The following is a 26025-nucleotide window of genomic DNA, read 5'->3' as shown; positions in this document are numbered from 1 at the left end:
AGCTATTACCAATTCTGATGATAATATCCAAAGCACAAACTGAGGCCGGTCGACACTTTATTGATCATAGAAAAGTAATTGTTATTTCATTTGTCTTCAAAATGTTTTTGCTTGTTGATGTGTTGTAAAGAACTTTGCTTCACTACCTGGATCTATTTCGGATGTTAAGGATAGAAAGAGACCCTTCATTCTCTCAATGGGAGGATCGCTTCGCATCATAGTAGACAGCGACATCTTCATGTGGGCTGACACCAGTTTCATAACATTAGTTATGCTGATGTGTGCATACTTTGTGTACAACTTTAGATATAGTGATTTTATTTGATTTTCCAATAAATAAATAAATCAAATTTTGTACCTTGTTTTTATTATGCATTCAGCGGGATATTATTAAAGCAAATATTTGGTAGGGATAAGCGCTGAATATCGGTATGTATTATGCCGTTTATTGGTGATAATTCTTACCTTAAATCAGTACAAATTTGGATTCCGCGTAGGCATGAACCGATTTATGGTAGATTAATGCTGATTATTAGTACATGCTACCACAAAAATACAGTCGGGAGAAAATCACTCCACTTTGGCAGAACCGAAAGTCGGTAGAGCTTTCTACCGGAATACGGTAGAAATTTTAAAGGCAATGCCTCTTTTACGGTGAGAGGTATAGTTTTTTTTAAATTGCCATGTGACAATTCACCCCACTCTACTATATATTATGAGATATCTCAGTTCTGTCGAAGGAGTCTATACTTTGAAACAGGGTTGTTACACAAGTGATTTAAAATAAGCTGGCTTCCAATTGACAATATTTGGTGTCCGGAGTGAAGAAAATCGCCACATAGCTGGTAACCTCTATTGTCAACTCGATTAAAGTTATGAAGAGCACAACCGCGTATGTTTTCCTCTATGACAGGATTTAGAGAATCCCAAAGTGTTATCGGGGTTCCTCTGGAAAATTTCATGGCTTATTTTTTTTTTTACTGAAGGAGTTTTTCGAAATGAGAAAACATTTAATCATTTACCTAAACATTTGACGAACTATGTTGTTATAATCCTCAATCTTTTTCACGTGAATGATTTTATTGAATGAAGGAAAAACTATAGGACCTAACAGGTCTTCCGTGGGATTTAGGATAATCCAAAACAGTTGTTTTTTTGGATGAGCCTTAAGGTAACCGGAAAGTGCCGGCAATAAATCGTATTCCATCGTTTCATCAAACGATTGTTCATGTAAGTTATATAATTCTTTCAGCATATTGTGAGCGGTGCAACCTTAATGATGGAGCCATTGTGAAAACATTTGTTATTGCAGGCTGGCATAATAAACCTATATAAAAAAAACACTCACCTATAAACACAACGTCGGGAACTTGATAATCTTCCAAGGTAGCCCATAGCTTAAAATCGGCTAGTAAGTCAGCATTGATGATTGCCCGCCATCGAAAAGAAACCAGAAGATCGTCAAACATTTCGCTGCTTATGCTCTTATCTTCATGAAATTTAGATTGCATCATTCCATTTGTCGTATTATGAGTATATCTTCTATCATAATCTGGGATCAGCTACAAATACCGAAGAACAATATTAAATTTAGCTTTACTCTTATTGAACATTTGAAAAAATTAGTTAAGGTGATGTGATCAAAAGAGATTCATGGGAAAGCGTAAGAGTTATCATATAAGACGGGTGAAAAACGTGCCCAGTGCCAAATGATTTTTAAATTTCAAGTATAATGCAGTATTATTTTGAAAGAAATAGCAATATTTAGTAACATTTTTGTATTCCATGGGTATAAGTTATCATAGGCATAGTACACAAACAGTTTATACTTAGTTATCCATGTATATCGGTAATTAAAGCTATGTATTCTGAAACATTTAAGAAAACATTTTATTCTGTGGAATATTAGCCTACCTAAGAAAGGTTGTTATTTATAATTACCAGTACCTAAAGCTACTATTTCCCAATAATAGTTGGGACATTCTTACACGAATTTTTGTTTTACTTTAAAAACTTTTTTACCTAAAAATGGCAAAGATGGCTAAAAAGAAGTATGTTAGGCTTGTTTAAAAATATCTGTTAGCTTGTAAATGCGTTAGTTGAGGTAAGGGATTTGTGGACTAGCTTAGAAGTTTTTGGGTAGCGTATCGTTTTTCATTACCCACTTGATCACAAACATCATAATAAATATGTTATACCTAAGTTCTTTTCATAAACTATAATAAATCATTATCAAATAAATGCTAATGTGAGAACTGTAATATCCTCAATCAGGTTGAGGTAGCCGTAACCTTTGTTTACAGCGAGTAGCAGCTAAACAGGCAACATAAAAAATGTAATAGACCTAGGATCTACTAGTAGAAATTCGAATTCCAGATTTTACGCAAGTACAATACATACAAAATTTTAAGATGTATAGAAAAAATATTTTGGCAAATTTTTAAATTTTTACTTCAATGACTGCAATTTTATTGTCGAAGAAAATTATGTAAAATAAACGATATACTAAAGTAGCCTAGCGCGTTTTCTTTACATATTGTTCAGAACATAGCTTTGACAGTCTGACTGGCAATCACATAATTCAGACAATTTGTATAAAAAAGGGTTAGTAGCTCATGCATCTTTATAATCTCTTTTTGGGCAGTAGCTTGAGGAAAGTGCAATTATTTTAGCTTTGTGGTATTCGACATAGCAGCCGTGTTAAACTCGGTTTCAATTTTTTTTTTTTTTTTTGGTGCACAGATTTTCTCAGAATTTTTTAATAATAGTTGTTGAGGTACCTTCTCTTTAACTAAGAAAAAAATAGGGAGGGGTTTTGTGTCTCCAACGCCACATGCGCATGCTGTGATTGGCTGTCTGTGGGATTACCTAAAAAAAGATAAAACCACGGCCGGTTGGGATGAATCTGCGGGATGGTACTTTTAGAAGACTAAAGTGTGGATAGAAACGTGAAAATTTGCAACTTTTAATCCATGGGCAGCGGTAACATGGGTGGTCGACAGCATGTGACCCGATTGCAGAGAAGGCGGGTGCGTTGAAGGGCAAATAGCGAGTGGCGTGACGGGCAATGACTGTAAGAGGGAGAACGGGCAGAGGGAACGAATGTGTCAATAGGCAGCTACAGCGGACATTTTAGTGGGCAGAGACAGTATGCGGGTCGCCGGGTAAACAAAGGGAAGTGTTTTGATTTGCAGAAAGATTAAAGAGTCAACGGACTAAAAAATTGCTTAGACCGAATGGCAGGCTCAAATTGTGGAAAAAAAATGTTAAACATATGCTAGAGCCATCTAACCCCCGGTTCTGGCCGTGCCCAAAGTTACCAATAGAAATTGCAAAGCAAAATACGTGGAAAACTGTGCACATATTCTTCAACAAGCTATCAATCTACTCGTTTTTTTTATTCTTAAATTTTAAAAACGTGGTTTTTACGCCGTAGAATTTTTAACTCTACGAAAACGGGAGGCAAAATTTTTCTAGCGCGTGTTCGTCAATGTTGCCAAAAAATAGCAGTCAATTTGTATAGAGAAAGGGTGCGTAGTTCCTTCATCTTTATAGTACTTTCGAAGATCACTCCTGTGGTGCTCTGAGAAAAATGTTTAAAAAACCTTTTCACATCAATCATAAAAATTCAAATCAAATCAATCAAATAATCATAAAAATTCACATCATGCGTCCCTGATAATTTTAGAAACCTAGAATCACCCTCCCTCTTTTTCTTGCCCTGATCTTCAAGGCCACTGCAATCGAGAGAGTTTGATCTAGTTATTGAGTTAACACAATAAGCACAAATTAATTAAACACTGAAAATACAATACCGATCTTTGGAATGTTTACCCCAAAAATTTTGCAACCCATCGACTGGGTTGTAAAGGCTACGAAAACTTCAACGTAAATGTAAAAAATGTATTATTTATGCTACAAATACCGATTTAATACTAGATTTTAGAGGTTTTAGCACCGGAATAAACTCCGGAACAACGATCGGAAAAATAATTTATGGATTTGAAAAGTTGTAAGAGCCATGCCTGTCGCGAAACATACACATAAATTTTTCAGACTATTATAATATATTGAAATAATACCCTGAAAAATTCTATATGTAAAAAAATTGTTTTTGTTAAGCTACGTGTATCCCAAACGTCCCCCAAAATTCGTAAGTTAGCGATAATATTATCAATTTATATATATTACATTGTAATATCAATTCAAATTCACTTATGAAATTTCATTTTTCCATACTCCTTTGCATTAATTGTTTTTACTTATATCAATTTAAGTCAATTTAAAAGTTTAAATTTTCGAATTCAACTAACAGGAGACAGTGGAAAGACACTAAAACGACATTCTAAGGTTATGTAATTCGAGTCCCATCACAAGCAAATTTTTTGAAATTCCGATCCATTTAGGGGTATAAACCTCCATTTATTTGTGGTGGAGTTCGGCAACCATTTTGGGGAATTTTAACCCCTATTCTAGTTGAACCTAATATTAGAGGCTTTCACACTTAAAAAAGGTTGTGATTTTTAACAGTGAGACGTTCAACTTATCGTACTTCGTAAACTAATTCGCCAGGAATCTTTAAATAAATTGTCCTAAAATAAATTTAACTTAAAAAATTTAAGGACTTTCTGAGTTATTGTGGTTTTCTCTGCTTAATCAAAGTCTTTAACATCAAGTTGTCAAATAATACGAATATTAAGGATAGTAAAGTAGTTCGACATAGCTGCATTTATAAGCATGCTAGCTGGAGTAAAACGATTTTTTCACGTAGAACCACGCTTGTAACATCACGGAGGAGAGAGATGGTGGTTGGAACACAAAAATGATTTTGTTCCCCCCGAAGGTTGTTTGCAACAAGCACCGATACGTAGAATTTTAGATTCTAGGTTATGTTATGCCACTGGAACACATCAAATATAGAAGTTATAACAAGTTTCCTTTTAAATATAGTGTAATTCGTTTGATGGCGGGAAAGCTTCAGAGAACTTTAAACAGATTTGAGAACATTACATGATATTACAAGCTGACACTTTGTTTATCGCAACCTTATTACCTCATGCGCAAACGAAATAAGTAGAGAAGAAAGTTCCCTGATCAATCGAAAGAGGGGGTTGATTGTTAATTTCTATGTCACAGCAACTCAGAATGTAGTTTAATGCTGAGTCTTTATTATTCACGTGTAAAACTAAAAGGGTTGCGTAATTATATGCCACATCGCGGTAAAATAGTAATAGATGTTCAAAGCAAAAGTTAAGCAACTATGGGGGGTAGAGGTCTAGAAAAAAAAATGGAACACAACGTGTTTCAACTTCTGCAATAGACTCGTACTATCCATCAACACACAGTAACAAGACGGGTTTTGAGGTACTCGTAAAGAAGCTTACGGCCGCAACTAGGGCTTGGTAGATACATGTCTGCAAATAGCCAAAGGCCTATTTGTGGGAAGAGTTTGTTTTTGTATTTGTCTGTTTGTTTGCCCGAGAAACCTTTCATTGTGCGCACGCCGCTATTGGTTCGTGGGTAGTCACGTCATTTTTTCTACCTGCTAAATGGTTCTACCATTGGTCGGTGGGGCTCACGTGACATTCGACTACCTGTTAAAAGTTCGACTACCTGCAATAGCGTTCCAACTGCCGCCGGCTAGGCTTTAATCTTTTCTTTCGAATTTTCAATGTAAGAGGAAAACTGCGGGAAGGGTGAAAACCGCGGACAGGCAGAAAACGACGGACATGCACTCAATACTAGACTGCACCTATTACCGTCCTGAGACGAGCCGCATGTACTAGCATATAGATAAATATCAGTTTTAGCCCAGTGCACCGCACGGCCCAACTTTAAAAAAGTTGATAGGGCGACATCAGTGCGGGTTTATTCTCTAGCGATGCGGTGTCGTCAGGTGCACCGGAGCTGAGACACTGCACCGGAAGTGAATTGCTTATATATTAAGTTTTATTAGTCACACGGTAATTCTCACAGTCACAAATTTGAATTCTGTATTTTGTAGTTGAATACCAAACTTTTGAACTACAATAGGTGTTTTTCCTGTTGCAGCATAAAAAAAATTAAAGAAAGAAAATTAGAAGCTTTAAACTGTAAAAGTTTTCGAGTAATCTCAAAAAAACTTTTTTTATGGCTCATTTCTAGTTTTCGTCTAGAAAACTTTTCCATTTTAACCCCTTAAACGATAAATGAAATTATAAAAAAGGTCTTACATTATTCCTAATTCATGTTTCTATAAACTGATTACATTATTTTTTCCTAGCTGGATTTTTATATCCTATAAACATCAAAACTCCGTAAACACCCATGCTAGGGGCGATTGGAACACCGATTTCCAATTGCGATTTCCGTATGCGCGTCCCCCTTACTGTAGGCTGGCAACGGTGTTATAGCCCTATGCAGCGTATTAGCTGTAATTCAGGAAACTACCGAAATTCATTAAATAATCTTTAGTTACTACATAAAGTTATAAAATATCTCAAAAAATAAAGATTAAAATTGTTTGCATTACTGTAAAAATTTCATAAAAATACGTATCCTAGATGCTGAGATATCGTAATTTTGGTTTCTTCATAAAAATGGGAGCTTCCTTATGGGAAAACCCACGTTTCAATTGCCCAGACGCCGTGTTTCAATTGCCCAGAAGGATGGGCAATTGGAACATCTTGAGGTACCTCCAGTTTTTTGCCCATAAGAGATGTTTACCTGTGCCGAACCCCCTCAAAAAAATTATTTTTATGTAGTCGAGATAATTGGCTACAAATCTATATATTTTTTTAGCTTAGTTGGACGATTTTTGTAATCGTGGGGAGCAAAAATGAATTTTTTGTTCCAACCACGCCCTACCTCCCCTACTAAACGGGTGACAATGTAACGTGGTCGGTTTGTGATCCTATTTTTTAGACCGATTATGATCTGGGCTAGAAAATCAGTGCTCCATGTTTCCTCTTCCGTCGAGTAAAAAGGTGCCAAACCAACGTAAAAAAATATTGCTCTGTGGCAGTTATCTAGTTCCAGAAAACAATTTTTTTAAGTGGCGAGGGAGGTGGCACAGATACACACCAGTTCTTATGAGTAAAAAAAATTGCTGATACTTTAAATTTTTTAATTGCCAATATTTCGGGGCAATGAAAAAAGTCGTCGGATCAGTTGGAAAGTGGGTTTTTCCCGAAATGTAGTTCGCGTTATCTATGAAGAAACGGTAAATTCGATATCTCAGGAGGACTGCGGGTGGTTGGAACAAGAAACTAAGTTTTGTTCCACAAATATACAGATTTGTAGCCAGTTATCTCAGCTACATAAAAATATTTTTTCACCTACATAAATAAATTTTTTTTTTTTGGGGGGGGGGGGAGTTCGGCGCAGGTGAGTATCAGTTAAGGGTAAAAAACTGGAGGTAGGCCTACCTGAAGATTTTTCAATTGCCAATCCTTCTGGACAATTGAAACGTGGGTTTTCCCATAAGGAAGCTTTTGCCCTTAACATGGGTCTTCAGGGAAAATAATTGCTGATAGGCTATAAAAAAGAGCTAGGCAAAAAAATAATGTAATCAGTTTATAGAAAAATGAACTAGGAATGATTCAAGGCCTTATTTTTAAATTTCCTCCATCGTTTAAGGGGTTAAAATGATAAAGTTGTCTGGGAAAAAACTAGAAATGGACCATAAAAAAAGCTTTTGGGATAACTCGAAAACTTATTATTAGAGTTTTCTTTATATTAGATTATATATTAGAGTATTTATTTATTAGAGTCTAAAGCCTCTAATTTTTTCTAAAAATTAACTACCCTAGTCCCTATTCCTATGCTAGAATATTTATAATTCCTATCTCAAATTTTTTGAACTAAATCCCTGTCATACTTCGAGTGGTAGAATTTTTTTTTCAATTGCCTAGCGTTACAATTGCGCCCACCCACCTCTTTCTGGGATACGTATTTCGATGAATCTTTACTATTATACAAAAACCTTTACTTTACATTTTAAAGATACCTTAGATCTTCCAGCACTAAATAATTGTTATTTAAGAATGTTCTAATTTTCCAAATTTGCTTCAGAATGCAGCCATTAATAAAGAAAAACGGTTAGTAGAGTCAAACTAAATTTTCCTACTAGCATCTTTTGCATGTTCAACCATGTCATATCATAATTTTTATTAATGCCAATAACTAATTCGTTGGTTTATCCAACGTTGGAAACAAAAACAAACATTGTTGCAAACGATATGTGTCAAAATTAGAAAATTTCAGAAGCAGTATTTTGCTGTTTTACTGCATATGGCTAGATTCCCATATTGCAAAAAAAAAGAAGCACATACATAAAGGGGGCTAATGGAACAAGGTTTTCCATTTGCGCCTAGGTTGTGTCTTGGAGAAATTTTATTATTTTTTTATATGAAAAGAAGCTAGGAAAAAATTAAAATTTCACCAATTTGTAGACAAATGAATTTTTAATCACACAATACCCTTTCTTATTATACCTTTTAGATTTTTAATCGAAAACCTCATTCTTGTTATCTTAAACATTTTGAACGAAATTCTTCTCATACGTTGAGAGGTAGAATATTTGTTTCAATTTTCCTGTGTTATTTTTTGCCCCCATCCTCCTCTATGAGAGGTAGGGATTTCAAACATTTTTGGGGAATAAGAATAGGGGCTGTTGATTATTCGAATTTTCAAGTTAATGAATAATCTCCAGAAAATATAATTTTGAGGTCCGTTTGATTATTTTTCATGTTTTACTTTTACTCTCACACAGTAAATGCTAAAAAATTCTAAATAACAATAAATGAATAGGTGATCATTTTCCTAAAAGTTTGTTGCTACACATTTTTCCTAAATATTTTAAAAATTACATGAAATAGTTAACCCAGCGAAAACCCATGCGGCGGCTAACTAAAACAGCGTTGTTTTAGCACCCTTTCTGTGGACGCGCAACGAAACCGTGACTCCTTTTCTTAAAATTGGCCACAGTGTTAGGGGAGCTTGCTTATAGAACTTGATTTCGTTCAGCTCAGAGCTGTGACTTCAATTATAAATAATTAAATCTAAATTTTACTACTGATGTTCCTGGCATTAAGAAAAATCTGATTATTATGTTGAGAAAAGTAAAAAACGAAAACATTGGCTTAAAAAAAGATTTCGATTTTTCGTTGTTTTCCCACCTCCCATTATCATATAAAAAGGAAGTGTTCGGGAAATTTTGAAAAGATTTGGAAACATTAGATTTTACGTACAAAACTTATGTTTTCGAATATCATCGTTTCATAATTAGTTTTGTCAAACTGATAATTCTAAATTAATTTTTTTAATGAAATTTAATTATGTGATTTAAATCGAAATAATTAAAAACCGATTGATGAAAATGAATATAAAAATGAAATTCAATAAATGAATTTGAATTGGTATTTTGATGTAATACACATAAACTGATATTATAAAATTTAACTTACGATTTTATGCAGATGTTTGGAATACAAGTAGTAAAACATTATCAGTTGTATTACACATTAAAAATATTTTTCAGGGTATTCTTACCTGAAAACAAAACCAAAACTTTTTTGCACCTACTTTGAAATTTTTTAGCCCTTACAAGTAATTCAATGGATAAAAAATTTTCAGGGTCAAGTATCCCAAAGGTTGGTAACCGTGTAACCTGTAAACGATAAGCCTGCGGTTTCATAGCTTCTGCTAGTTAGGCTTATGCAGCGGCCCATTTTAAGCTGTGTGAATGAAGGGGAAATTGTCCTAGGAATTCCGCCAGTTGTTCAAGAAATACAGTGAAAACTAACTGGTCGCATTCCTTGTGTAATGAAGTTCTGCATATTTTGGTAGTTAAAAAAATTTCAAAAATTCATTCCTATAGAGAAGCTTGATTGTGTTGTTTCTTTTCCTTTATACTTTATCAAGGTGAAAATGTTTAATTTCATAATTTCGATATTTCAACGATACCATGGGGTGGGATGAGTTTGAACACTGCAATATAGGAGAAGTTGCCATCTAGTTATACGGCTTTTAAAGACCTGAAACTGTAATTGGCTTTCAATATTCTGTAGCAATTTAATAGTGCAAGACGGTTAAATATTATGAACGTAAGGCCATACATTTTTTCAAAAAGTATTAAGAAAAAATTGCTTGGCCTCATAAAATATGAATGGCATAAAACAAAGATTTAAAAGTAGTAAAAATCAACTAGTAATTGCACTAAAAAAAGATTCATATGTCACTACGCTCAAATGCGCTAATAATTCGCTATTTTTCTTTGTTGTGAAAAATGCTAATATTTTTCCGTGACACCTTCTTTTGGTCTAATTCAATTCAAAGAAAGATGAACATTATATTCTACTAGGGAGAAAACCTGACCCCTTTCTGGGGTCATCTTGGTCCCTTCCTTCAAAACTTAAAGCGGTTATTTAGGTATCATAATGGTAAACTGGAGCTGAAATACAAAATTATTTTAATCCTTGTTACGCTACTACACATAAAATCCTCTTCTAGATAAAATAATACATTAGCGAACACACATGCTTGGACCAATAAATTAGCCTTTTTTCTAGCACAGAAGCTTGGCTTCGTGTGCAATGGGTAGCCGTTTGAGCTGTGCGAATAGGGCTTTCGTGTCTTTAGAATAGTATGCAGCGGATAACGATTTTTCTGGTTTTGTGCCCACTGTCTACCCGGAATTCTCTTGTGTAATCAATTATCGAAATAAGCCCGAATATTCATTTTTGCATTAACAAAAGTGTTTATTGATTGAAAAAAAAAATATGTAAGCTATGTGGGGTTTGGTAGAACGGAAACCGAACTTAAACTTTCTTTAAACTGCAGCTGTAACAGTTAGTGAAAATGTGATAGTACTAATTTTATCATAATCTATTTAATAATTGAATTTTTTTTCAAATTTCTTGAAGTTGTACAAAAATATTAACTAAATAGTCATTTCATTAAAAACTGTTTTAAATAAAAAATTATTACGAACCGAAATGAAATTCTTAAACTGGTTGCGAGTGAGAGAATCGCCGATAAAACTGATGTGAAATCGACGATTTTTCGTAACATGAAAAGAATCCAGACAACACACGACGTCCTCCATTTTGTATGTCTGCAAATATCTTTTATTGTTATTGTGCCACATACTTTTTTTCATTTTTACGATGTTTCGGTTGTAATTGAAGCTGATTCCGGTGGTTTTTTGTGAGGGGTACTGTTGGCTGAACTCATTTAGATAATGCCACATATCTTTGTTGATGTAATGTCGATTAAGAAATAGATTTCTTTCAGTGTTATTCAATATCAACCCAAAATGATCTTGTGGTGATGAGTCATGTTGCGTTTCGAGGGTTTGGGGTAGAATTATATCCGTGTAAATGGCGAGAATTATCCAAAACAGGACGGTTTCTTTTCTAGCGATCCCAGATAACATGTTGAACGCCTGGTCTTCAGTATATCTTATTAACATAAATATTAGTTAGCGGGCGAGAATGGTGAACCTGATTTCAAATCTACTTATTATTTTACGACGGCCACATTGATCCGAAGAAGGGGGGGGGGGGGCTAAAAGACCTGGCGGTAGTTAGCTATAATTTTTTAGTTTCGTGACAACTATTTGAATAACTAAGAACAAATTCTACCTACAGGTGTACTATGGTTAAGTTGAGTACAAATGAAAGTTTCGTCGAAATATCGCCAATGGTTCGAGAAATAACAATTAAATAAATTTCTCGTACATCCCTATGTAAGTTTTATAAAACAAGTTATTTAAAGATGTAAAAAAATTGAACAATTTTGTGTATTGTGGAAATCTTTATTGCTGAAATAGTTGCTTTGTTATTCCTTTATTAGAATGACAATTTTCGATTACACGATATCGATATGTTCAAAACACCTCTGGGTGAGTAAGTTTTATCTTGCAAAAATTGTCCCCTAGTTCTATTGCTTTTTAACACTTGAAATCCTTGCCTGACTTTTAGTTTCAAACGGTTGTTGTACAGTGTAAAATAATTTATTTCAAGTCGGCAAAACCAAACATAAAAATTTTCTACCAGAAATCCTAAAAATTTCTCATTCTCCGAATAAATTTATTTTTATTCTATTGGCTCTTCTTTTTCACGGTGTGAGTCTATTTTTATTCTAATCAAGGATCAAATTTCGAATATAATTTCGGTTCACGTGGGTTGGACCGGTGTCTGGGTTAAACCGGGACGCCCTGCAGCCGCCGTCGTTTAGTCTACAATTTTAATATTCGACATTTTATTTGAAATCTTATTCTGCATTCGTGATTATATTTTTAAAAATACCTACTTCTGTCGAATAAACCTTTTTTATTCAAAGGGAGCAAGGATAAGGATTAATTTAGTTAATCGAAGGATCATAGATACGAAAAAAATTAGGGCTTATTCGAATTTTCGAATAAAATAACGAATAGGAACAAAATTTCGAATAAATTTCAAATAAATAATTGTAGAATTTTAATTTGTTTTGGAATTTAAAAAAATGAAGCAGAATTCTATAAGCAGCAAAACGGAACTCGTCGTAGCCCAAGTTCTTTTAGTGCAGCTCAAAAACTAACTTTTTTACTGTGTATCGGCGGATAATATAAACTGCACTGTTAATTTCGGGTTTACGCCTTTCGTCGGTTAGGGGTAACTAATATCGAGCGGAGTTTGCGATAATCGCAAAGGTAATCTCTGGTTAACGCTCTTCGTTCGTTAAAAACCAACGAAAAACGTTACCGCGAGTGATTTCCGCAAAGGTACATTTGGTTAATGGTTTTCGTCGGTTTTTGTGTGTGATATACGGCACATGAAACCGATTTCCGCATTATACCCCTACAGTCCTACATTGGCAAAGAAGACTAAACAGCATCCTTTATCGTTTTGTCAAAACGCTCATTCTATTTGTATTTCATACTAAGCAGGTAAACAGCGGTATTAAATAAATCTCAGATAAAAAAGAATTTCGTCCTTTAGATAGTTGAAAATAGGACAAAGAAATTATTTTTATATTATAGCATTTTTATTTATCATTGCTGATTTTATGAACCAATTACATATTACCAACAAATTATAATTTTAGGTTATAGGGAAGAAGAATTTTTATTGATGTTCACAATTTAAATGTTGTAGTTAATATCGTGTAATTCTAGTACCAAAAAGAAAATGAAGTTAAAAAAATTATTTTTAATTTTTTAAAAGTAAACTCGAGGTAAGTTAACATTATATAAATAGAAAACTCATGTAATATTTTATTTTCAAACGTTATAGGTCTTATTGCGAAAAGTGTACAACGCTTGTCCAGCTGCATCCAGCGAAAACGTTAAGGTACAGCTTTTTCTTAAAGTTTATTTCACGTTTGTAAGCAACGTCATTTTTCAAAAACAAGATGGTCAGATGCAGGATGTCATTCCTTGAGAAATTAGCATCATGGGCCATTCTACCTGGAGTGAAGCATGTTCACGTAAAAAAAAAACTACTTGCTATACTGAGAACTCCTGAGTATAGCAAGTATTGATCTTCACTCTGTTATTGTGGAAGTCCATGAAGTGGCACATAGAACGCAATGATTTAAACCTCACTTGGGATAATCTACTTCTGGGACAAGGTATTAACCTTCCCTTGTTTTTTTAGTGCATCATATCGCCTAATATTTAGTTTCAATATTTATGAAAATATTACAGGTACTTTGAGGCTCATTTAATTTGAGTCAGCTTCGCATATGGATTCTTCGCGCGATGATGCCATAACGACTCATTGTAACGATTTCGAAATGGTTCGTCAGTTGTGCCTTCGCGGCCTTATATTAGAACTTCTTCAAGGTAATGATATTAAGGTGTTTCCTGCGTTATGGCATTCTAACACGATTTTTATTCTTTTCAAAATTTTTCTAGATAGACTTCCATAAAGATGAAGTAAGAGCTTTAGGAAGCGAACTGGGTCTGTCTGAAGAATTACTGGAACGTCACCCGTTTCCAGGTCCCGCAATTGTCAATTCATATCATTTTTCATTTCGAATATTTATTGTTAAATAAATTTATGCATACATTCGGCGAATAAACATTAGCTGAAAATCTTTGTGTTATTTTTGTTTATTTTAAATTGAGGGCTACCATAATTATTTTAAATATTTCGAAATAAAAGGGGTGGATAGGAGGGTTTCTGGAAGGTTATGGGTGCATTTTTAATTTCAAATAAAAATTATTATATGGGCCAATTTCGATGGTATTTTCTAACGATTTTCGTCAAAGCAACTTACCGAAAATCGTCGGAAAAAAACGGACGATTTTCGTTTTCGGAAACGTACCGTCGGTTTTCGTCGGTTAAAGCATGCGTCCCTTGTCCACCGCTTTCAGACCATTTTTCCGTACGAAAACCGTTAACTAAAACTAACAGTGTGTGATAGAGGTTGTGATACGTTTCTCGTTCGATTTTTTTGTTGCGTTGCCCTTACTCCTCCTACCATATTTATTTAACTTTTCTTCCGAACCCCATTTAATATTATACCAAAATTTGGCATACGGTTAAGCCACCACATTAGTTTTAACATGTTATCAATACGCTCTTACTTTTCGGTTTCTACGTTTGGGCTACCATAAGAAGGAGAACGAAGAAGGTAGGGAAATGATAGAAAATTTCATTTACGTCTTGTTAGTAGAGGAATGGGAGATGATCTTCCATATGGTAGACGAATGTATGTCTACCATAAAGTAGAAATTAGCAGACGAAAATACAAAATCACAACAATGGTGGGGTGATTCCAAGTAAACATTGCACTTTTGGTTGGCAAATAACACACTAAAACTTGAGGATTAAAAAAATTTTTTTTTGATATTCTGTAGGTGAATTTTATTTCCACCTTAAAATTTATCATTTGTACTTTGGTTTACACAACTTGTTCCATTTGGGCTTTTAAAATTTTTGTTGTACGGGAAATGGCTGCAACCACAATTCTCATGTATTAAATGTAAACTACCTTTAGTTTTCAGTAAAAAGAATTTTCTAAATTTTCAATCGAATCCCCGATCTACTTAGAAAAATATAATTAATTAAAATATATGGAACAAGCTGGTTAGAGAACATGGAACAAAATTGGTTAGAGTTTGTGTTTGGCGAGGTCAATCGACAGGGGGTCATGATTTCCATCTCCACGAACGATTTTGCTTTTCTTCGTTTTAGTTAATGTTATAATCCCCAATGCAAATAGTAAAAGATAGTAAATGTTCTACTTTGCCCTACTTTTGAAAAGTCGACAGTTTTCCGGTCAAATGGTGGCGACTTCTACCGAAAAGGAGCATGTTTCGTTTCGCTACGAAATAATTGCCAAAAGTAGAGTAATGTTGCAATAAAAAATTCAGCATTAAGCTACATTCTGACTTTGGTATGGATATAAGCGTTCAGTCCGTTAACGTTCAGTCGTTTGGCTGAATTCGAAAAACCTCATTTCTTTTCATTCATTTTAACGTGAAGTAATTGGGTAGCTGTCGAAGTTGTGTCATTGCTGCAAAAAATTTGCAGCGATGACTACATATTCGAAACATATTCGAAAAGTTATATTCGACAAACTGAATAAAAGAATAATAAGACTTTTTTCAAAAATATGAAAATAGCGAATACAAATCAAGTTCGTTCCTAAATTTATTCCAACGATCAAAGATCAAGTATTTACGTCATTGGTTCCTTGATTCAAAATCAGAAATTTGATTCGAAGGAACTTATTCTACAAAACAATCAAAAATTCTGTCAAATGCATTTTTGGTCATTCTTTATTCTCATTCGTTTTGTTTTTAATGTTATTATTTTGCAAAAGGAATAACGGTTTTCCTTATTTGGCAGTTCACTGCAAAATGTATTGCCAATGAAGGACAATCAACGCAATATAGGCAACAATGTGTACAAAACATAGTTTTTAGAATTGCGTTTCAACTTTATTTGCCTTAAAAATATGTTTGAAGTGGAGGAGAGTGGAATCAATTGAAAAAAATATAATATAATATGAATAAAGCCTTTGTAAATAGGTGGATTTTTTTACAAGGATTTTTTTTTTACAACTTTCAAGTCGGTAACCCTACAAGTTTTTGGAAATACAAAAACAGTAAAATTTGCATGCCCACTTGATTTCTTTCCCTTTTCATTTTATCTGTTTTAACCGGTAAATGCTAAACGAAATTATTATAAATATCACTTTGACTGCCCCCTTTAAAAAATGCCTCCCAGACTTTGCTACAGTTGCTCCCTCGACACTTGCCCCCCAAAATGAATGCCCCTGAACTGATGCCCCTTTCAAAAATGACAATTGAACCCCATCCATCGCTTTTAACTTTTTGTAAAAAAATAGCTTCAATAAAAGGTAAATGACAACTATCTTACGATTGTTTGAATTATTGTTTGTAGGGACGTCTGTATGAGCCTGTTGGATGTTGGAGCCTGTCATCAAATTAAATGCTGGCGTTTGCTGTTAGCATGTTGGTAAATGTACTTTCAATTGAACGTTTGGCGCTGCCTCCACTGAATTGTATTTGAAAAATAATTTGACAAGAGTGATATGACAAAATAGACGTAAGCTGTGGCAGCGTTTTTCTTTTATCCTAGTGGAAATTTTTAGTGCATTTACAGCTTTATTCCCTGATCATTATCAGCCTTGATTTTTGCTTTTGATATGTAAAGCATTAATCGTGTGGCTTATAATTTTTTATGAAACTCTGTTTTCAGGTGAACTAAAACCTATTTCTGGAAAATTATTCTGATACCAGAATCTATCTAATTATTTGAAATAATATGAATTGCAATTTTTGTAAGTTATTTTCGTTTCTTGACAGGAGTCAATTTAAGCCGTATTTGGTCTCTTAAATGCCGATGAACGGGTCTATTGTTCTGTTTAAAGGGGGAGGGGGCATTAGTTAGAGGAGGATTAGTTTTGGGGGGACGAGAGTCGGGAGCAACTGTAACAAAGTCTCGGGGTAAAGGGGACACTCTTCGCTATCCGTTATTATTATATCAGAAATAATCCATGACAATCTTTGGAACTTCAAACACTTTGCCCCATCAAATTTCGGTTCACATACCCCACAACGTCGTTTTCCACAAATAAATTAAAATATTTATAATTTTTACACTTTGCAACTTCGTACGTTTTTTTAAAGATAGGTGAATATTCTTGCATACGCCTGTATTTATTACTAAACTTTACCCCAAAAAAGTCCTTTACCCCAAAGTGTGGCATGAAAAAAAATTTGGCCACTGGAATCATCGTTTAACTATAACTTTTGATTGGTGCGTCGTAACTTTTTGAAATTTTGAATGAGCCATAAAGTAGATATCACACACAGTTGACAAAAGAGTTGAATTGTTTTGAATCCTAAGGTGTATAACTGGAAAAAGGACCACTTACTCCACCTGACAACTAGCTCCCTACATTCTACAACGGTTACCAATTTTGTTATTGTTAGTGCCCGAAAATTTTGTAACCCGTTTAATTACTCGTACGGGATACAAACATTTCGAAGTAGATGCAAAAAAATGTATGGTATGTGCTACAAATACTGATTCAGTACTGCATTTTAGGGATTAAAACAACAGAATAAGTTCCGGAAAAATAACCGGAAAATAATTTGTGGATTTCAAAAGTTGTAGGAACCACGCTTAATGGCTATGTGTAAATAATTGTTTTTGTTTAACCCCTTGTATCCCAAACATCTGAGTAACTTCGTAAGTTAAAGTTTGTAATATCAATTTAAATTCATTTCGTCAATTAAGTTTTTTCATTTCATTTTCATTAATTGTTTTTAATTGTACCAATTTAATTCAATTGAGAATTAGGGGAGGTAGGGCGTGGTTGGAACATAGAATTCATTTTTGTTCCCTACGATTGCAAAATCGTTCAATTAAGCTAAAAATAACATAGATTTGTAGCCAGTTATCTCAGCTACATAAAAATATATTTTTTTTTAGGGGGGGGGGGGATGGTTGGCAAAGCTGAACATCTGTTGGGTAAAAAACTGGAGATACCTCAAGATGTTTCAATTGCCAATCCTTCTAGGTAATTGAAACAGGGCGTCTGGGCAATTGAAACGTGGGTTTTCCGATAAGAGAGCTCCCGTTTTTACACAGAAACTAAAATGACGATATCTCAGAATCTGGGACGCATATTTCGATGAAATGTTTACTACAATATAAAAAACTTTATTCTACATTTTTTAAGGTATTTTAGAACTCCCTGAACCAACTAAATATTATTTAATGAATATTTGTAATTTTTTCAAATTAGCTTCATAGTAAATCACTAAAACAGGAAAGGGTTGGTAAATTGAAAACTAAATTTTTATAATAGTATTTAATGCGTGTTAAAACATATATCCCAATTGCTATTAACGAAAATAATTTAATTTTACTAATTAATAAGTTTAAGCAACGTAACATTGGCAATGTTGAAAAAAAATAAAAAAATAGAATGCAGACGATATGTACAAGCAAACCAGCAGACGATGTTTATCAAAATAGGAAATTTTAAAGGCTGTACTTGGCAATTTATTTGCAATGGCTGGAACAATGCTGCCAAATTGCAGGAAAGAGGACGCGCATCGGTGTTCCATTTGACCCTAACATGGGTCTTCACGGAAATTAATTGTTTATAGAGTATAAAAACGAGCTAGGAAAAAAATAATGTAATCAGTTTATAGAAAAATGAATCAGGAATGTTTTAAGATCTTTTTTTATAATATCCTCATCGTTTAAGGGGTTAAAAGGAAAAAGTTGTCTGGGCATAAACTAGAAATGGACCGTAAAAAAAAACTTTTTGGGATTACTTGAAAACTTTTAGACTCTAAAGCCTCTATTTTTTTCTAAAAATGAACAACCCTGATTCCTATTATCTTAAATCTTTTGAAAAAAATCCCTGTCGTACTTCGAGTGGTATAATTTTTTTTTTAATTGCCTAGCGTTTCAATAGCGCCTACCTAAAACTTCCTACCTCCCCTAAACTTTAATAAAACCAATTATCATGAATCGGTGATATTCGAAAACACAATTTTTGCACGTAAAAGCCCATGTTTTCAAAATTTTTCAAAAATTTTCCTATCACTTAACGCCCTTGATTCTAATTTTAATGGATATTTTTAATTCATTAATATTAACATGCTATAGTGGTAGGACACTGGTTTACCATTTCAAGGATCAGCAGTTCGAGTCCCATAACAAAAAAGTCTGTTTTAGAATATCATACATTTAGAGATCTGTGTAGTTAACTTGTCTTAAAATAATAATCATCAAATTAACTCTTAAATATCTAAATATCAATGGCAAAAGCCTACTCTAAGGATTTATAATTGTGGTTTTTTCAAAATAGGGTGAATTAGATCCTCAACTTCTCACTGCCGCTTGCATTGGCAGACGTGTCTACCATTAACTAAAATGTAATGAAGAAAAAGTGTTTGTAAGGGTTGAACCTCGAACATCTTCGTTAATGTCCCCAATCAAATGCCTTAACAAACGAGATACCTTGCAAAGTCGTTTTATAGATAATATCCGAATCTAGTATCCGAACATCCAACGTTTTCGGAGTTTTTAACATGGGCTCATACGGTTACGAATGTCTTTCGTGGACGGTAAGTCGGGAGGGGAAAAATTTACCCATGCCAATCAAACTTTCGTCTACCGTTAAGAAAAGAACGGTGTATTTTGTGTATTTGCAATTATTTTTATTACCAATGGTTGTTGAGTAGCATGCTAATCAATAGACATGGTGGCTCACGGCATCATCATGTTATTTTAAAAAATATTTAGTAGAGGAGGTAGGGCGTGGTTGGAACAAAAAACTCATTTTTGTTCCCTACGATTACAAAAATCGTCCAACTAGACTAAAAAATATATAGATTTGTAGCCAGTAACCCAGCTACATAACAGTATTTTTTTTTGGGTGGGTTCGGCAAAGATGAACATCTGCTATGTGTAAAAAACTGGAGGTACCTCAAGATGTTTCAATTGCCAATTCTGCTCGGCAATTGAAACAGGGCGTCTGGGCAATTGAAACGTGGGTTTTCCCATAAGAGAGCTCCCGGTTTTATGAAGATACTAAAATGACGATATCTCAGGATCTGGGACACGTATTTTGATGAATTTTTTACAGTAATACAAAGAATTTTAATCTTTATTTTTTAAGATGTTTTACAACTTTATGTAGTAACTAAATATTATTTAATGCATTTCGGTAGTTTCCTGAATTACAGCTCATACGCTGCATAGGACTATAACACCGTTGCCAGACTACAGTAAGGGGGACGCGCATACGGAAATCGCAATTGGAAAACGGTGTTCCAATTGCCCCTAGCATGGGTCTTTACGGAGTTTTAATGTTTATAGGGGATACAATTTAGCTAGGAAAAAATTAATGTTATCAATTTATAGCTTAATGAACGACGAATGATTCAAGACCTTTTTTAATGATTTCCTTCATCGTTTTAGATGTGAAAACGAAAAAATTGTCTGCGAAAAAACTACAAATGGACAGTCAAAAACAACTTTCTGGGATAACTCGAAAACTTTTCCAAATTGCAGGAAAGAGGACGCGCATCGGTGTTCCATTTGCTCCTAGCATGGGTCTTCACGGAAATTAATTGTTTATAGAAAATAGAAACGAGGTAGAAAAAAAATAATGCACTCAGTTTATAGAAAAACGAACTAGGAATGACTTAACATCGTTTTTTATAATTTCCTCAATCATTTAAGGGGTTAAAAGGAAAAAGTTGTCTGGGCATAAACTAGAAATGGCCCGTAAAAAAACTGTTTGTGATAACTTGAAAACTGTTAGAGTCTAAAGCCTCAAATTTTTTCTAAAAATGTACAACCCTAATTCCCGTTAACTCAAATTTCTTAACTAAATCTCTTACATACTTTAAGTGGTAGAATTTTTGTTTCAATTGCCTAGTGTTCCAATTGCGCCCTACCTCCCCTAAGTAGAACATTTTTTGAAACACAATTACTTAAATTTTCGATAAAGCACTCTTTTAAGATTACCCCGTATAAGTAATTTTAACATAATAAACCTAGTGTGTTAATGGGCATTTTTTAGTTTGTAGCGGGCAAACTTTTTTGTCCTCGAAAATAGTTTTTCCCGTTACACGCCAACAGAAGCATGACTATTTCTGTTGTTTTTTAACTGCGTCTGACAACTTGATCTGGAAACCAAACCCGCATTGTGCTTTGCCATTATTCTTACTGAATTTTGTTAATAGTACTTCTGCCGGAAATGGGATAGGATAAAATTGCTTAGGAATTAATACTAGATGCTTAGAAAGCCTCTTATCTTTTTACATTTTTCGAACTATTTTTTTCATTCTCCCCCATGGAATCAGTACCGTTATTTAATAACAAATTCTTTAGTTTTTTATTTTGCTTCACATAGAACTTTAGCTTTATGACCTAAACTAGTCATATTTTTTAAATGTTTCTTCGATACTTTAAGGTGTATTAACTATGTCTAACGTAGTACACCCATTTTCCAGTTTTGCCCCCTTCACTTTTTTACGTTTTAAAATTTTTAAAATTTTTCACAAATTTAATATGATTTAATTACGGGAGACTGGGGCTAGTTGGTACGGGGACAAGTTGACAAATCTCGTATTTCGGGAATACCAAAATAATTAGTCCTTCAAAAATTTGGATATAAGTATTCTAATTCTGCATCTTTTAGAAGTAACGAATTTTAACGCAAAATGAGGTCATAGGATAATATTTGGATCCCTTCAGTAGGGAGAGTGTGGCCAATCGGAACGCCTGACGTATATTTGGTCCCCTTGTCTCCAACCATCCCCGAACAAAATACTGGTAAAATTCACCCAACAGTATATAAAGTAGTAAATGTGAAGTAAATTATTTTAGCAACACAACAGTGTTTTTTTTTGCGGAGTTACACAAATATTAGTAGCCGTAACATTATAAAACAAAAAAAACGCATAAAATTTTGAAAACTCAGACATGTCGTGGCAATTACATCTTAGGTTTCCCGATAAACGGACTCTACAAAGCCGTTGGAAATCCAAAGAGAAGGAGTAGTGGTTTGGAGCGCGTCCACTGAACGGGTGCTAAAAACTAGGGTGTCTCCATTGCCCCAAGCATTGGTCGATAAAATATTCCATATTCATTATTCTATTTAACTTTGTAAATGAACGCGCATTCATTTAAAACTGTTCATAATAAGTGATTTTAGCACGGAGTGGGCAAAATAGAAAAAAAAGAAGGGGAAAGGAGATTTAACAAGCAAAAACATCTTTTATATATCTCAAAAACAATGTCTTAGCATTTTTTTTTTCAAACAGCAGCCTCCATTCCTATTACCCCAATTTTTTTTCGAAAATCAACTTCTAATACGCCGAGAGCTCGATTTTTTTTAATGGCCCTGGGTTTCAATTGGTCCCACTTTCTTCTAGAAAATGCATGTTATTATTAATTTGTAAAATAAAAAGATACAGCAGTCTAAACAACCGACAACAACGTTTTTATACAAAAACACATATAAATGACTAAAAATCAAATTATTTAGACGTTATTGATAGTAATACATGCTGGACGCCTTGCTGTCCCTTTGAACTAACATTTGTTATGAACCCCAATCGGGCATTTGGCACATTTAACCCACATCTTACATAATGACGTTATCACATTTGGACATTGTCTTGATGGTTTTAAATAATTGCTTGTTTTTTATTGGTTACGCTTGTTCTATAGAGGAGGTAGGGCGCAATTGGAACACGCGGCAATTGAAACAAAAATTCTACCACTTAAAGTATGCAAGAGATTTCGTTTAAAAAATTTGAAATAACGGGAATTAGGGTTCTACATTTTTAGAAAAAATTGGAGGCTTTAGACTCCAAACGTTTTCGAGTTATCCCTGAAAATTGTTTTTTGACTGTCCATTTTTTGTTTTTTCGCAGGCAATTTTTTCGTTTTCACATCTAAAACGATGGAGAAAATCATTAAAAAAGGTCTTAAATCGTTCGTCGTTCATTAAGCTATAAATTGATAACATTAATTTTTTCCTAGCTAAATTTTATCCCCCATAAACATTAAAACTCCGTGAAGACCCATGGTCGGAGCAGTTGGAACACCTTGTTCCAATTGCGACCCTTCCGTATGCGCGTCTCCTTTAATGTAGTCTGGCAACAGTGTTCCCTACGCAGCGTATTAGCAGAGCTCTTTTTTCAATTATTGTTTATTTTGTGTTTTATTTCGTCTGCTGGGTGGCTGGCATTTGTCGTCTGCCACAATGTTTGCGCTTTTATTTACAACGTTGACGAAAGAAATTAAATTTTAAAAATTAAATTAAGGACATTAACAACAATTATGATGTAAGGCTGGACATGCAATATTCGATTATAAAAATTTGATCTCCATACTATTACCCGTTCTTTGAATTACTGACGGTTTTCTGAACCTAATTCAGAAAACTACTAAAATTCATTTTAAAAATATTTAGTTAGTATAGAAAGTTATAAAATATCTTAAAAAATAAAGATTAAGATTCTCTATATTACTGTAAAAAATTCATCAAAATACGTATCCCAGATTCTGAGATATCGCCATTTTAGTTTCTTCATAAAATCGGGAGCTCTCTTATGGGAAAACCCACGTTTCAATTGCCCAGACGCCCTGTTTCAATTGCCGAGTAGAATTGGCAATTGAAACAACTTGGGGTACCTCCAGTTTTTTACGCATAGCAGATGTTAATCTTTGCCGAACCCACCCAAAAAAAATACGGTTATGTAGCTGAGATAATTAGCTACAAATCTATATATTTTTTAGTTTACTTGGACGATTTTTGTAATGGTACGGAACAAAAATAAGTTTTGTGTTCCAACCACGCCCTACCTCCCCTACAGAACTTAACACAAGAAACGATGGTTTATCATAGGGCGTGCCTTTGAACAATCGATTTTATGTAGTGAAAATTATCACCCTAAAATGTAAAAGCACGAAATGATAGCAAACGAAATTTACATCAGCTAAACATTCAAATGTTTTTTCTAGTTAAAATAACAAAATATTCGAAAAGCAATTAACGGAATATTTGACAATGGGATATGCAGAAAATTTATTTATTTTTTATTTCTCGACCAATTAGAGATATTACAATAAAACTTTCGATGTAGGTCCACTGTGGATAACAATATCACACATGCAGCAAAATCTGAAATTTTCAATCCACACGGTAATCGCTAAATTTTAAAATAAGCTGCGTGCCCCCAGACCAAAATTGATACGCTCATCTACGTCAATTTTTGAATTTCCAAGAGTTTCCAACGTAAAATTTTTAGAAAAATCGAAATTTTTTTCCCTATTATCCTAAATCTTTGAAAGGCATTTTCTCTCATATATCGAAAAATAAAAATTTTGTTTAATCTGCCTTGTGTTCGAATATAAACAATTATCTTACACAACGCAATCGTCTTGTGCTTGTCAATCCTTCGTCAACTGTTAATTTTGGGTTACGACTTTCGTCGGTTAGGGTACAACTAGCATCTAGCGGAGTTTCCGATATTCAAGAAGGTTATCTCTGGTAAACGGTGTTCGTTCGTAAAAAAACACTCAAAAATCGCCAAAATTGTCGAATTGGTTTTTGTTTGTTTTTATGTGCGCAAATCTGTTGACTCATAATTTTTGCTCTTTTTAAAATGTAATTTTGGCTACAAAACATTCCGCTAGAGGCGCTCCCTTATATTAAAAAGTACCTACCTAGTTTACTATACAGTAGTGGCATATTTTGTGGGCTTTCAGGCTTTGACTTTATGATTTTTTGGTATACTATCCCTCAAATTCTTCTACTCTTTGAAAAGTGTAAAAAAACTTACAAATTGGGCAAGTGTAGCGTAGTGATTGTGATTTTTCGCAAATAGGGAGGTACGAAAAAAACCATTGCCATGTCACCGAAGAGCAACAATAATATAAATGAATATTATTATTTAATGAACTAAAAAGTATAAGATAAGGGACAGGAATGATTGTTGGGTAAAAGTATTAATAGGGCGCTATTAAAGCAGCCAATAAGTAACAACGAAATAAATGTAGCCAATCACAATAAAAAAAAATAAAAAAGCAGTGCATCAGGTATTTACTTAAATTGTACGTGCATAAGACCATGTGTGTATCTTTGATTGATTGGCCGATGGGAATAGCAATCGACTGTGACTTGGGAGTCCTTGGTTCGAATCTGGTAATGTCAATCTTTTTCAAATTTCTATGTCGTATGTTTCTTTCCCACCATTTTCGTAAAAAACAAAAAATATTCGCTTTCGAAAACGTACCGTCAGTATTTGCCGATTAAATCGTACGTTCCTTGTTCGCTAACAAAAATTAACAGTGTAAAATTTCAAAGTTTCTTCACTTTGAACATTGTTACGAGGAGATAATAAAACCATATTAGGGGTAACAAGATAACGGTATGTTAGCCTGTTAAAAGAAAATGTGAAAAATTATATATCTTTTACAAAATGGACTGCGCATAAAACTCCATTTTTGAAAAACATCTTTTAAAGTGATTGGATAAAAAAAACAAACTTTTGTGCAATTAAACATGCAGAGAAAACGATAAGTCGCGTCACTTTCGTATGTTGACCAATGCAAAGTCTGCCAAAGTTGAGCTGCTGTTTATCAAAGATGCACACGAAAATGGAATATAAATACTTAAATGCGTCCTACATACACTCGTGGCTGCAAGTTCCTGCGTGCAGCTAAAAAAACCGCTTTATACTGTGTATTGGCGGATGGGATGGGCCCATGGTAGAGGTTGAGATTCCATATTTGTTCAGTTTTTTTGCTTCTTACCCCATACTCCTCCGCCCATTTTTACCTTATCATTCTTCTAAACACAACTTAGTAATTTACCACGGTTAGGCATATGGTTATGCAACCTTATTAGTTTTTCTGTGTAAACAACAAACACTCAGTATTAAGCTACACTCTAACTTGCTTTGACATGGCAGTTAATGTTCATTCCCCTCGTTTGACTGAATAAGAAAATTTTTTTCTCTATTCATTTCACTTGAGCGTG

The 26025-nt window shown here is 34.0% G+C and overlaps 1 protein-coding gene across 1 annotated transcript; it reads right to left on the bottom strand.

The window, feature by feature from the left end:
- Positions 1-380: 380 nt before the first annotated feature.
- On the bottom strand, positions 381-25676 carry LOC130703004 (uncharacterized). The gene is made up of 5 exons (XM_057524625.2): positions 25533-25676; positions 10973-11441; positions 1349-1562; positions 1023-1272; positions 381-948 (listed from the first exon to the last, which is right to left on the bottom strand). Exons 2-5 carry the CDS (start codon positions 11414-11416, stop codon positions 726-728), a joined length of 1131 nt encoding a protein of 376 aa, XP_057380608.1. The 5' UTR covers positions 11417-11441; positions 25533-25676; the 3' UTR covers positions 381-725.
- Positions 25677-26025: the final 349 nt, after the last annotated feature.

The sequence above is a fragment of the Daphnia carinata genome, chromosome 5 (genome assembly GCF_022539665.2).
Source record: "Daphnia carinata strain CSIRO-1 chromosome 5, CSIRO_AGI_Dcar_HiC_V3, whole genome shotgun sequence".
NCBI lineage: Eukaryota > Metazoa > Arthropoda > Branchiopoda > Diplostraca > Daphniidae > Daphnia > Daphnia carinata.
This window is presented reverse-complemented; position numbering and strand designations above follow the sequence as displayed.

What these genes read in the sequence shown, in the direction of transcription:
- LOC130703004 (XM_057524625.2), bottom strand. Translation starts at nt 11,416, where the DNA reads ATGTTATCTGGGATCGCTAGAAAAGAAACCGTCCTGTTTTGGATAATT. An exon ending in AGTTTAAGAATTTCATTTCG is followed by an intron (nt 1,563 to 10,972) that starts GTTCGTAATAAT and finishes CGGTATTTGTAG; the next exon opens with CTGATCCCAGATTATGATAG. An exon ending in TCCCGACGTTGTGTTTATAG is followed by an intron (nt 1,273 to 1,348) that starts GTGAGTGTTTTT and finishes TCCATCATTAAG; the next exon opens with GTTGCACCGCTCACAATATG.